Consider the following 13660-nt stretch of genomic DNA (forward strand, 5'->3'; position numbering starts at 1 on the left):
TGATACATAACCCAAAACATACATACTTAAATTACTGTTAAACACAGTCCTCAAGGTTTCACTAAGCTTCTGTGTTTTATAGCTGTATTTTACAGGACGGGAGTGCTCACAGCTAATGACCGTGTCCTTGCTTCCTTTCTGAAAAAAGCAAACCAAAAGCTTTTACAGCAACCTGCTCCTGCTTTCCTGTCCAGGTCCGGAATCAGGCCTCTGTTTCCTTTCCACATGTCACAGTAGGAAGGCCTCTGGAAAGCTACTTCCTGAACACACACTTCTTGTCCACCCTGCCTCTGACAGCTTGAAAGAGTGATGTATGGACATATCAGAGAGGGGAAGGTGACCCCAGCTCCAGCTCTTTGCAGGACCCAGGGATGATAGGGTAGACCTTGCCCCAGCTGACATGTGGCTACGAAGAGGTGTAAAGTCCTGATAAGAAGGCAGTTCTTCTCTTCTTTCCATGTAAAATAATTGCTGGTTTATCAAAACTAACCTCATGCTTGCACTACAGATATGGTTTATCTCTTGCTATTTGGAAATAACAACAAGCAAGAAGAGTGGTCCGTGTCATGTGATTTCATATACAGTGTGTGCAGTTATTTTTCCAGTCTCAGTCATAATTAGTACTTGGGGCCATGTGCCAAGTGGAAATGGATAAGAGGAACATCCTTCCTAGTCTTCTAGGCCAACAGTGTCCTTTTCCAATTTTTAAGCTGCTGTCACTGGACTCTGGCATTTCTTACCCAATTCATTTGCTTTCTGTGCTAATCATATGCAATGAAGATATGCATGGCCAACATTTAAACAGGCTGCAGATCAATTAGCGGTCTTAAGTTTATCTGATTTTTATCAAAGAAGACAGAGCTGTGGGTCGATTGTCAGAGCCTGTGTCAAGTTGACCTTTTCAGAGATGTCTACATTGCCAGTCCCCTGGGCAACTTGTTGTCCCCTGTTAGTCTCTGAATGGCAGAAGTCTGTTCTGCTCAAGCACAAAGTATACACAGATGTCTATATTACATTCTTATAGGTTTGACAGCAACTGCATGTTGTATCTATAAACTGTCCTTTAGCAGTGACACTTCCTCAATGATGATAAGCTAATTTATGCAGCTAAATCTCCTTTGTGCAGAAATGAAAGCTAATTGAGTCATTACAAAGTAATTCAGGAAGGAATACCTTGTATAAATTGGCTTACTTTATAAATCCTTCTCAAGTGGTTTTCATGCATCCTAAATGGGACTGAGCAGCTTATCAGCAGTAAGATATCCAGACCAAACAAGCCAACTTCTGGGAACTGCGTGAACGTCTTTAGAGCAGCAAGAAAGTGGCTGAAACAAAATCAGAATAAGCTTTGCCAGGAAGCTACGCAATCATTACCTGAGGCGTGATGAACACTTTCCTGACTCATCTTCCTTTGTTCTTCCATTTTCACAGAAGCACTGTCCTCTTCCTCCTCTGTAAAAAACAACAACAGCACACTGAAGGGGTTCCTCTGGGATAACAGTACAGTACTCACCCTATTGTAAGAGCACAACAAAAGTTTATACCACATGAATATTATTTTTTAAAAGGAATGAAACCACTCAAGATTCACAGTCCTCTGTCAATAATCTAACAAGGAACAAATAAACTGCTAGCTATTTCTCAGTAGCAGATTTACTGAGGTTTACCACGTTGGTGTGACAAAATTTAAGATATATACTAATACATTGCATATTTTGTTTCAAATACTAATAGAAATTCACTTGGAGCCATCTTAAATCCAGTAAAATAACATTCAGCATTATACTGACAAACTACATTATACTGTGTGGCAGAAATATTACTGATAAAATCATGGTTCCTAAAACATCAATATAGCAAGGAGAAAATGCATGATATACAATACATTTAACCTGTAAGGCATCATCTATTGAGTATCAGACACTTTCATATGTTTTCTCACTTAATCTTCACAGGATGATACTAGAAGGATCCTCATCTTTCCAACTAATTCCCTCCAAATTATACTGAGGACCTACCAAGTGTTAAATACAATGGAAGATAAGATTTCATAGATAAATATTTTTTAAATCTTCCTTCTACAGATGAGTAAATTGAGACTCGAAAGGTGAAGTAACTTCTAAAGTCTGTTACTCAAATTTAAGATTGGGATTCTAAAGTCCACGTTCTTTCTCCTACCTACAGTCAGGACTTTGCCTATATTCTTTTCACACTCTCCATCATATTCCCTCCTTCCTTTCCTCTATCAATAATCTAACACTGAACAATAGAATCGAATGATTCAGAACCAAACTCTTACTTTAAGCAGAATCAAAGTAGTCAATTCTTTTATATTAAAAATTATTTATTACATTACCATTTTCCCCATCTAAGGATTTATATACAACTTAGAAATACTTAGGGCAGGACTCGGGAATAAATGGCATGCCAAACAAAAACGGGATTCAAAAAGAATCATAATTTCAAAAAAATCAAAAACTTTAAGGAAAAATATGCAACATATACATAAATGTAGTCAGTAAATCACCAATATTCTATAAACTGACAATGTTTATAGAAATCAACTGTTCAACTTTCATTGAGTATTAACTAGAGTAAGAGGGGGCATTTGCCAAGGAGATAAGGGTAATAAGGAACTTTTGCCCTCAGGAAGTTGACCACTTCTCGGAGACAGAAGACAAGATCTAAAGGAAAGTGGGCTAAAGGAACCTAAACCCAACAAGTGGGACACGTCAGCACTGAAGGGGTGCAGAGCAGAAAAAAACTCCCACCTGGGGAAAGCCAAGAAGCCCTGTGGGATGGATTTAAATAAGGAGAGATGAAAAGAAGGCTCTTTCCACATACAGGGAAAGCCATGAACTTAGAAAACAAGGCACAGTCACATTCATTGGGACTAAATAATGTGAGAAATGAAGGGGAAGTGCAGAATGGGAGAAGGTGCTAGTGGTTTGGAGCAGTTGTTGAGGGTCCATGAACACCTAGTTATAGACTTCGGACTATGATTTGGTGAGTAGTAAGAGCCCTAGAAGGTTCTGGAGCAGACATGGGCCAGGATTGAAACTGCTTCAGGAATGATCATTTGAGCCCATTGTCTTAGACAGCCTGGAGGAGGGTGTGGAGTGTCTAGATAAAGGGGAAGGAAGTCCTGAACTGAGGGGCAGAAGAGAAGAAATCAGAAGGAGATGGTTTTGAGAGTAGAGGAACCAGAATCGATAAGCTTTGTGCCTTCCTGCCTGACTGGGTGTGGAGGACAGGCGGAAAAGAGAACCACCACGGATGACTTGGGCTCTGAGCGTGGCTAACTGAGACACAGGACATATCATTCCTAAAAAGAGGAGAGCCAAGGCAATCTGCCATGATGGGAGAACACAGCAGTTTGTTTTTGACAGGAGGGATTTAATGTGCTGGTGGGCTTCCCATAGGGAATGTCCAAGGGCAACTGTAAAGTATGGGAGAGAAGTCGGGACTGCAGATGTATACTTAGGAGTCTCCTGGAGATTTTAAGTGGTGATGAATCAAAATCACATTTAAATCAACCTTGAGAGTTACTGTGCTTACAGGACAAATAAAACTGTTTTGAGTTTATGTAATTCAATTCAAACAAAATAATAAAAGTCCCAAAATAAGAAACAGATGGAAATATTTGGTGCTTTAACCATATTGTTGAACCTAACTGTGGCAATTTAATATGGTATTTTTCTCTTTAACAACAGTTGTATCACTTATGCCAAACCTCAAGGACTAGTTGTTATAAATGGTTTAATAGGGTATTTTCACATAAACTTTTAAAGTAGAAGGGACATTTACAGTCAGTCCAATCTACTCACTTTACAGATAGTTAATTTTTTAAAAGGTGAAGGAGAAAGTTCTGCTTACTTTTTACACTTTCTTTATCCCTAACACCCACTCCCTTTCCAATCTGGTCACAAATCCAAAAATAAGGAATAAATATAAAAAGAGGTAAGGACATTTTCCCTTCGTTAAAAGCTATAACCATATCAATATAGTAAACACTAGTCTTGGCTTTAAGAAGAGACTGGGATTTAGAATCACTACCCAAAGTCAGCTCCAAATAGCAGAGAAATTAATTATAACAATTAAAGGGGAAAGCTCTTCTGCTTGAAAAAGTTAGCAAGAAATTTAGTAAAAAAAATTATTAAAATTTTATTTTTTTATTAGAATTTAAGCAATTATAACATATGCTTAAGGTTGTATTATTGGTGTCAGAGAGTTCTGTCCTTAAGAAATATATTCCTAAATTATCAGAATGATATTAAAAATATTTACTTAAGCATCAATATTCACTGTAAAGTATGCAAGTTGAAGTTCATTTGAGATGTTCTTTAATAAGGAGCATTTTAGAGCGTGAGGTGCAAATTAAAAACATTTCCTTTTTCCATATCAAACCTAGTAATTTTATCTTTTAGGAAAAAGTATCCTGCATTTCATACATCATTTTTTCTTAATAATATTCAAACAACTCATTTTATCTTAGGTCAACAATACAAGCAGCTTCCAGATAAAACACAATAAAATCAAATTTAGTGTGTGTTTTTAAATCTTAGGGGGAAAAACTCATACTGAATCTTGACTAGAATCTGCACAAAGGAGATGTTCACTAAATACTGAGTGAACAAATGAATTCAAAAGTCATGAAAATAAATCCTAACATATTCATTTATCAGCAGAGCAAAGCTCTTCGCACCACTAAAAAAAATACATAGGAACAAGGACCAGAATTCTAGGCAATAATCACCTTCACAATGTGTTAGAAATATATACACTCACATATTGTTTCATTTAGGTTTATTGTTAAGCACATTTTATTTTGGTGTGGAGGCACGATGTCATTATACAATACTAATTAATACCTCAAACAGTCAATGTTCATGGGTTAATATATTCCATTCAACATTTTAATAACAGTAAACAAAAACAGCTCAGCTATGCAGTAAAATCCATCAAACCACACAGATGGTTATAAGGTTTTCATTATGTGGTTTCCATAGCAATCATATTGCAAATCTGGAAGCTTCTTGCAAATAAGCAGCTTGTATTTACATGCCTCTCAGCTGCAGCACAAAACTCTTCAACATGTGAAGTTATTATTCCAATCACACATTGTTAGAAGAATCATCAAGAGAGTTTTTGTGATCAGACAAGATGAAAATAACAGTAAAGTGAACTAAGTGAAGAAAATAATTCAAACATAGTCACATATTTACTGATCCACGAGTAGCAGAAATGCTCTGGTACTTATCAAAAGGTTTTAACATTAAACCATGTCAAAAATATAAAATTTCCAAGAGCAATCAGACCTTATAGAATCCCAAAGGATAAATGCACCCTACCTCCCTTTTTAATAGATATTTGGCTTTCTTTCTGGGTTGAGCAAAGAGAAGAAGCAAAGAAGATAATTGAGTCTTCCCAAATCTTTTTAGGAAAATTCATTTGAGAAAATGCTTACTGTGGGAAAAGTTAAGACTTTTTTTCCCCCTTTTAATCAATTTAATTTACAAATTGATCCAGTTCCATAACAGATGGATTATTACCCTAATAAAGATCACAGATCTGTCTAGCTATGCATTTTTTTTTTAACAAAATGGTTGTTTCTGGCTTACTAATGTTCTTATTTTTAGGATAAATGACCAAAAAGAAGTGTGATAAACAATGACATATTTAGGTGACACTGGGTGAGAAAGATGAGGATACTGTTAGCACCAAGGCAGGACGAGAGATAAGCACTCTAGGGAGAAGAGGAGGGAACGTAAGAAAACCTTTACCTGTCTCACAAAACAACTTTAGAAAACAGTTTCACTAAGTTCCAATGTATTGTAAAGACATAAGACACAATAAGAAATCATGCTGTGAAATGAAGTTTGTGTTTAGATTACAACATGCCCGAACTTCACTTGATTATGCGATTACATATTTTTCTTTAGAATGATTAATATTTATTGCCTAAAAGATCATATTATCTGCACTTATATTCATTATATAACAACATCCCCATAACAATTCTATGAGGCAGTAATAGGTACTTATGTCCTTATCATTTTATGAATTCAAGAAATGAAATTTATGAAGCTTGAATAACTTGCCTAGGTTCTCACAACCAGTTAAGAGTTTGTGAGCCAGCATTTAAACTTCAGACCTGTTACTAAGCTCTAATTCTGAACCACAGTGTATTTTCCTTTATTTTCATTAAAATATTCAATTTAAGGGCTGGGGATGTATAGCTCAGTGGAAGAGCACTTGCCTGGTATGCATAAGGCCCTGTGTTCGATTCCCTAGCATTACAAAAAATAAAAATAAAAAAACAAGCTTAAATTTATTTTCTAAAATTTTATACAAACATTGACTGTTTCTGGAGTTGGAAAATGTTTTCACAGAGGTGGGCAAGTTTTATATTATCAAGTATTATATATGAAACAATCTTTTTAGTGCTGTTCTACAAACACAATTGCAACTGAGGATGAAAAAAAACATGCTGCCTACTCTTTTCTGTTCTTCTAGCTCTTTCTCTACCACTAGTTCTGCACACACTCTACAGCCCAACACCAGCATACAGTACTGAATACTTTGTTAAGGTTTCTAATACAATTCATAAATGAAAAAAAAAATATTTTTAGGTCAGCCAGTTTCTTTTCCTCTTCACTTAATTTCAATAAGAAAGATATATTTAAAGTAGAGATGAGAAAGGTGAGTCTTTCTACACACCAAGAACTGAAAGAAGTTCACCCACGTTTCAGACCAATGGGTTCTCCTTCACATTTCATCAGAGGTTCAAGATTCTGGGCACTGCAAGCAAGATGTCCCTGAATGGATGTAACAGAATGCATGAGGGAACCGAAGACACAATGGGCTAGTCCTGATGGAGCAATGCTGGGAGGTTTTATACAAGCGACATTTGGAGAGAAGACACCTCAACCCCTCTTCTCTTCCAAGAACTGTGGTGAGCTATAAAGACTGGAGAAAAGGTTGGAAAAGATGAAGAACAGAATCAAAGGCTATAGGCAAGAGATTCAAGATTATAAAAATGAGGGAGAGTGTGATCCTCAAGGGCCTACGAATTCAGAACTATTGGTAACATAAATATGACACTTGTAAAGATTCTTCTATCTACTTAATAGACTGACATACATTTTAAGGTAATAAAATACGATCTTCATGTAAGCATGTGCCTAAGTTTTAGCCTTACATAAACTTTAAAATGTACAGAAGGATAAAGATAACTGAAATGGCTTATTTCAGAGTCATGTTAACTCTCCTGGAGATTAGGCAAAGTGGGGTCATTGTTACATTTCTGGTTACTTGTGTAACCTTGACATTGTTTCTAATTCTCTGTCATTTCTCTATGGTACTTCATAGCAGGAAGAAAAATGTCTAGCTGATAGCACTTTGAACAAGGATTTGGGGAGGACAATAAGACAGCCAGATTTGTGGGGGGGACACACAGCTAGCATGTAGTATCAAGTTTATTACCTTAACAGCAAGGTATTTTGCAACAACTTATGAATGTAGCAACCACAAAGGTCAACATGATATAAAAAATGACAAAATAAGTAACAGTTGTTCAATCATATAATCTTATTTTTAATTTAGACATTCTATTCTTTATAAGGTTTAAGATGAAAAGGTTATCATTGCACTTCAAATGAAAAAGGAAATGCCATTAGATTGTAGTAATTTCTTTACTATGATATTAAAATTAATAATTTAAAAACGAATATAAAAATAAAAAAAAACAATTTTTCACATAGACATTATATGTGTTAACTTCACAGTTGGGATGTTGAGGAAAAAAATTCAAACTCAAGCAAAGACCTCATTTGACAGAATCAGGAAAAAAAAATTCTGAAGGAAAAGGAACCTTAGATATCTTGTTCCATTTCCTCATTTCATAACAGGGGAAGTGAGCAGAGGATGCTGACCGTCTGGCTCAAGGTCACACGGACTGCACCCTGCCCCATCTTCCGTGCAATTTGCACCACTGGACACTTTTATAAGCATGGACTGGGGCTGGAGGAGCACTTCTGACCATGTACGGCAATTGGGGCAGACAAAGAAAGCAGGTGGGTTAAAAATTAAGTTTCAGGAGGCCTGATTCTATGGGACGGAAGTGACTGTGGGGGCTGGGGTTGTGGCTCAGTGGTAGAGTGTGAGGCACTGGGTTCGATCCTCAGCACTACCTTTAAAAAAAAAAAAAGTAAAATAAAGTTTAAAAAAGAGAAGTGACTATGAGTCAGAACGATCCTACTCCTAAAGAGTTCAGCAGGGAAATTATGAATCATGACTCCTTGGCTCTGTGTACTATTCCCTGGATGCTAGGATATAAAATTCTCCTTGCAATCCTAATGAATTCCAAATTCCTGGGCATTCAGTTTACATAACAAATTTTACAATATTAAAATTCTTTTAACCAAGGAAAGTCTGAATTATTTCTCAGTTTTAGGAACTTCTATTTGGCCCTATGTTTCTGGTACAATTATAGTTCCTTTTTTCATTTAATGAACCTTTTTCTTATTCTTATTACAAAAGCATTATCTACTCATTGTTGAAAAGTCTGAAAAACAGAGATAAGTAAAACAAGTTCTGACCTATTCATAACTACTATTAACATCTCCTTCTAGGACACCTATTTTTCTTTCTTTTGTTCAGCTTGGTTGTTTGTGCTTTTGTTTTGTTTTTAGTTTTTATTTTTATTTTTAAAATTTTTGTTCTGGGGATTGAACCCGGGGTCTCATTTACTACCAGATTTGGCTGTTTTCTCTGTTTGCCTATGTATATGTACCCTTCCTTATCAAGTGCAGAGCACCTTAACCTGTTTTCAAGAACCCAAGAAAGAAGAAGCACAGTCACATACAAGGAACCGTCACCATTTGGCTTATTGGTACCATATCCCTTGCACCAGCAGTGATTTCCAAGACCCTTTCAGGGGGTAGGGGTATGTAAGGTCAAAATATTTTCATAATGCTACTAAGACAGAAATTATGTGCCTCTTTCACTGTGTTAACATTTGCACTGATGTTAAGAAGCAATGACGGGTAAAACTACTGACACCTTAGCATAAATCAGCATAGTGGCACCAAACTGTCATTGCATCCTTCACTGTCTTACACTAGCATTTAAGAGAGAGAGAAGGGGAGAGGGAGAGACAGACCAGCTTCACTGAAGAATGTCCTTGATGAAGAGGTAAAAATTATTTCCACCTAATACCAGCCTTGAGTACGTGTCTTTGTTAATATTCTGTGTGACAAAATCAGAAGAATGCATAAACACATCTTTTATACCACCAGATGGGCAAGAATACAAGCAGTGAGTTGGACAAGCTGCTTTTTTTTTTTTTTTTCATGGAATGCTGCTTTTTCTTGAATGACTGACAAACTACGATTATCCAGATTTAGGAATCCACATTTTCTCAAAAATAAAGTAAGCTTATTGACTCAAGGACATAACTCACAATATTTATTGCCAATGATAAAATTTGACTTTTCAAGCAAAAATTAGAATTTCAGAAATTTATATCCACCATTGTAAGCCTAAAAGATCATTATTATTTAAAGATTTTTGATGAGAAAGGCAGTAATAGTAACGAAATGTGATTTTTAAAAAAAATTGTGTCTACTGTCAAGTATATCTAAAAAGAACAAATAAAAAATTGTGTCAATATTTGGAGGTTCTGAATAATGTAGTGAAATATTGATTATTTAATTGACTGATGCATGATGTTACAAAGTCACGCATAGGTAAAGGATCCAATCTCTCGACCAATCCTGGGCTTCTGTTACTCTTACTAACCTTATCAGTTGGAGATTAGTCACAGAAAGGATTAATTAAAATAGAAATCGAACTATTTTGCTCTGAGCTACTTAGCCCCGAATAAGTTTTGGAAACAAACAAAACCACATAGCTATTATACATTTTTTGCTGTCCTTACCATAATTGATAAATTTCAGCTATTTTCATATTTTCTTAGCTATGTGGCCATTTCAGCTGTTGATGCATCTTTTTTAAAGATGCATTTCACTGAAGAGAATGTAGCATAAGGACACTGATATATTTTAGTTTCTCCGCCTTTTTTCTTCGTTGGCATTATTTATAATTAAAATTCAAATGTCATTTAAAAATACTTATTGGTCTTTGATACCATGTATTTGTGGTATTATTTCTCTGAATTTTTTGAAGTCTGCCTTCCTTGAGTCTAGGCAAATATGTCAATCCAGCTGACAACCCTTCTTTTCCTCCCTATCATGGATTCTAAAATGATAACAGCTTTTATCCATTTTCCCCTACAATTAAATTTAGATATAGTAGCAGTTTACCTATTTCCTATATCCTTGACCCCACTCATTTTTTAATATGCTACTTCAACATTTAAATTGCATCTAAAGATAGAAAAAGATGCAATGGTAATGGCTGTTTATTGCTTCCCTTCCCTCTCTATATTCTTAGCATCAGTTCCTCCTGGTTGAAGGTTTCTAATGATCGAATATCAAAAAAACTAACCATGGTAATAGAGGGGAGAGAGTCACTTCCCATCTCCCAATTCTTTTGTGTTCAGTGGACTATGACTGACAGTAATGGCTGCCACCTGCCTAGGAGCCCAAATCCAAGGCATGGAAGGGATCAAGCCCACAATATTAAAATGAATATCTATAGGAAAATTATCCAATAACAGCCCCAACCATATTTTTCTATTACCATCACATACTTTCTCTACAATACATAACTTCCAGTTTGGGACTAGGTAGTATGAGCTATATCAACACACCTGTATATCACCTAGATGTGTTATTTATCCAGAGCAGTGGTTCTCAAGCTTTCACAGGCAACAGAGGCAAGTGGAGGACTTGTAAAGGCCCAGTTTGCTGAGACCCACCGTAGAGCCTCTGTGTCAGTGGATCTAGGGTGAGGCCAAGAACATGCTTTTCTTTTTTTTTTTTTTTAAGTTAAGAACATGCTTTTCTAACAAGTTCCCAGCTCATGTTGCTGAGGACAACACTTTGAGAACCAATGACCTACAGCCACATCATCTTACATAAGGTTTCAAAAGGTTGTGTTCAATCATCATTTGAATCTAAGTTAATTAGGACACTGTATCTTTAAATGTCATTTACCTTTTAAGTTTCAAAATATATGTATGCCTCACTAAAAAATACCAAAGTAAAATTAGTTATAATGGAACTAGTAAAGCAGGAGTTAATTGCATATATATTCTCAAAAGATACAATGGAACTATACTAACAAATAAAATTTGTGTTTCATTAGTTCTTATTACCCTCTTTTGCTACCTATACAAATTTAGGGAAATTAATTCAACATTCTGACCCTCAATTTTCTCATTTGGAAAATATAAATATTAAATCTACTTTAGAGAATTATTGTGAGGACAAAATGAGGTGAAATGGCCAACACGATGACCACTGCATAGTAGGTGTCTAATAACACTGATTATGACAATCTGAGGATTTACTGTGTACCAAGCACTGCTGGGCACTTATAAATTTCATCCAATCCTCAAAACCCTAGGTATGCCATAATTCCCATTTTCCAGATGAAGAAACAGATGTGTAGATCATTTAAATAACTAGTGCAGTGTAACACAGATATAAGCAATGGCGTTAGGATTTGAACCCAGGATGGCTGTGTACTGCCTTGAGTTCTGAAGTACTATGGTTTTTCTTCTCTCTCGGGATAAGACTCAGCAAGTGTCACTTGTTCCTATCTGTGTTAATTAATTAAACAGCACTTTAACCTACTTCTCCAACATGCAACTGATGAGAAATTTAATTTCATGGTGTTGTATTGACATATATTCTTATTTTCAAGATTCTTTATTGAAAAAATAACTTGGCTAACTCCAACAATCCAGAAAAAAAAAATATAACCCCCTTGAAAAATAGTGTACACTGCTAAAAACAGGAGACGAGTCATGTTTGTAATGGCCACAAAAACTGAAAAGCTTGGCATTTGCCCCTTCCATTTTTCTTTCTGTTGGGAGGCAGCTTGTAAATGGAAAAATCATCTCCCAGCACCTCCCTCCCAGACTGAATATGATGAAAAAACAGAGTAAGGCCAAGCCCTGAAGCAAGCAGAGCCCAGAGCAGCTTCTGTCCTAGCCAGGAGCCTAAAAAGATTGATTAATCATGAATAAGATAGCTATAGACTATCACCAGATTTGACTGCGGTAAGACATGAAAAATGCAGCAAATTAAAGCACTTTACATAACACAAAAGAATGGCACTTTCAAAATACAAATTTCCATGAACTTATGGAGGGCTGTGCACAGACTTTCAGAATGATGTTTTTAAGGTGTTTTCAATTCTAAAGCAAGAAGTATTTTTTTGTCACACTGACAAAATTTATGATAAAATATGTCATAATGCCTGGAAAAGGAAAGATTTTCTAGAACAAGGATATTTTTGTAGAAAGGGGCTGCCAAAAGAAGCAAGGTAGAAGCTTCTGGGGGAGGAAGGGGAGGTTAGACATACAGAACTCATCTGACAGAGGTCCTGGTGTTCATTTCCCCAAAATAGTATTTGATGCTCTTTAAGGTACGTTAAGAATAAAAATTTGAGCCTGAAAAACAACACACTTGCTCAGTTTTGGTCCCCTAAAGGGACAGGCTGAACTCTCATTTGAAAGTTTCTCTTACTTGGATCCCAGAATAAAAGCCAACACAAATAAAACGTCTGCTTATGTAAAAGAGCCAAGGTGTTCTCACTATACACTGTGGGCAAACCCGATCTGACTTTTTCAAGGTCTCACCCACAGTGTCCCAGGGTAGCAAATGAAGTCAACTTATCCTCTTTGGGAAGAGAGATTCCTGCCATCTTAGGGGACTGGGGTCAGCCAGTTAGTGCTCTAAAACTAACCTATTGTCTATTTTCAAGCATGATACACATTCTTGTTTTCTCGTCCCCTGACCACAACTGCTTATGTTTTCTAAGTTTAATATAACATTTAGTAAGCTTTTCCTGGCACTTTTATTTAGAATAAATGTTGTGCTCTAATTATGTACATTATGCTAAAATGTAATTCAGGGTTTTAGTTCCATCTAATTACGTATGCAATCAAACATGTAAATTTAATGGCATGCCCAACTACAGTATTTAAATGGTCATTCAATGTTTATTGTCCTTGCTTAGAGTAAACTATTGATTTAAAGAGAACACATGAAATAACAATATGAACTTTCCTGAAGAGTCTACTTAGGACCATAATGTTAACTATCTGAATGTGGTACAACTGCATGACTTGTTTACATGCACTCTAACTAAAGAGAAGTAGTAACTGACCAGTGGTTACAGAATTCAGGTAGCTTTCTTATAAATGATTTTATCACATGATCCTTTACTTAGCTTTGGAAAATAATTTCTGGATTAAAAAACTCAAGAAGAAAAATTATCTTGATATAGTTCACTGTAGCAAGGAAATACAATCCACCACTTGGCATGTGTCCATAGGAAAAGTCTGGCTCCCAGATGCTTCTTGCCAACCCACAGTGGATTCAACAATGTTTAAACAACTGACAACGTGCACTGCCAGCACTGATGACATGGTGACCAAAAATTCAGCAGGAGCCTGTCTCATGGGTATTCTCACATATTGAACAGAAAAATCCAAACAAAACAAATCATAGACACCCGCGTACAC

General features: G+C 36.0%; 1 protein-coding gene across 2 annotated transcripts in view; it reads right to left on the minus strand.

Annotated features, from left to right (window-relative positions):
• Positions 1-13660, minus strand: part of Skap2 (src kinase associated phosphoprotein 2) — a 173514-nt gene that overhangs the window by 25775 nt on the left and 134079 nt on the right. For both annotated transcript variants that reach the window (XM_047560671.1, XM_047560670.1), the window contains exon 10: positions 1375-1452. In XM_047560671.1, the coding sequence (XP_047416627.1) occupies positions 1375-1452 (78 nt within the window). The remainder of the gene's footprint in view (positions 1-1374; positions 1453-13660) is intronic.

Source organism: Sciurus carolinensis, chromosome 8, assembly GCF_902686445.1.
Source record: "Sciurus carolinensis chromosome 8, mSciCar1.2, whole genome shotgun sequence".
Taxonomy (NCBI): domain Eukaryota; kingdom Metazoa; phylum Chordata; class Mammalia; order Rodentia; family Sciuridae; genus Sciurus; species Sciurus carolinensis.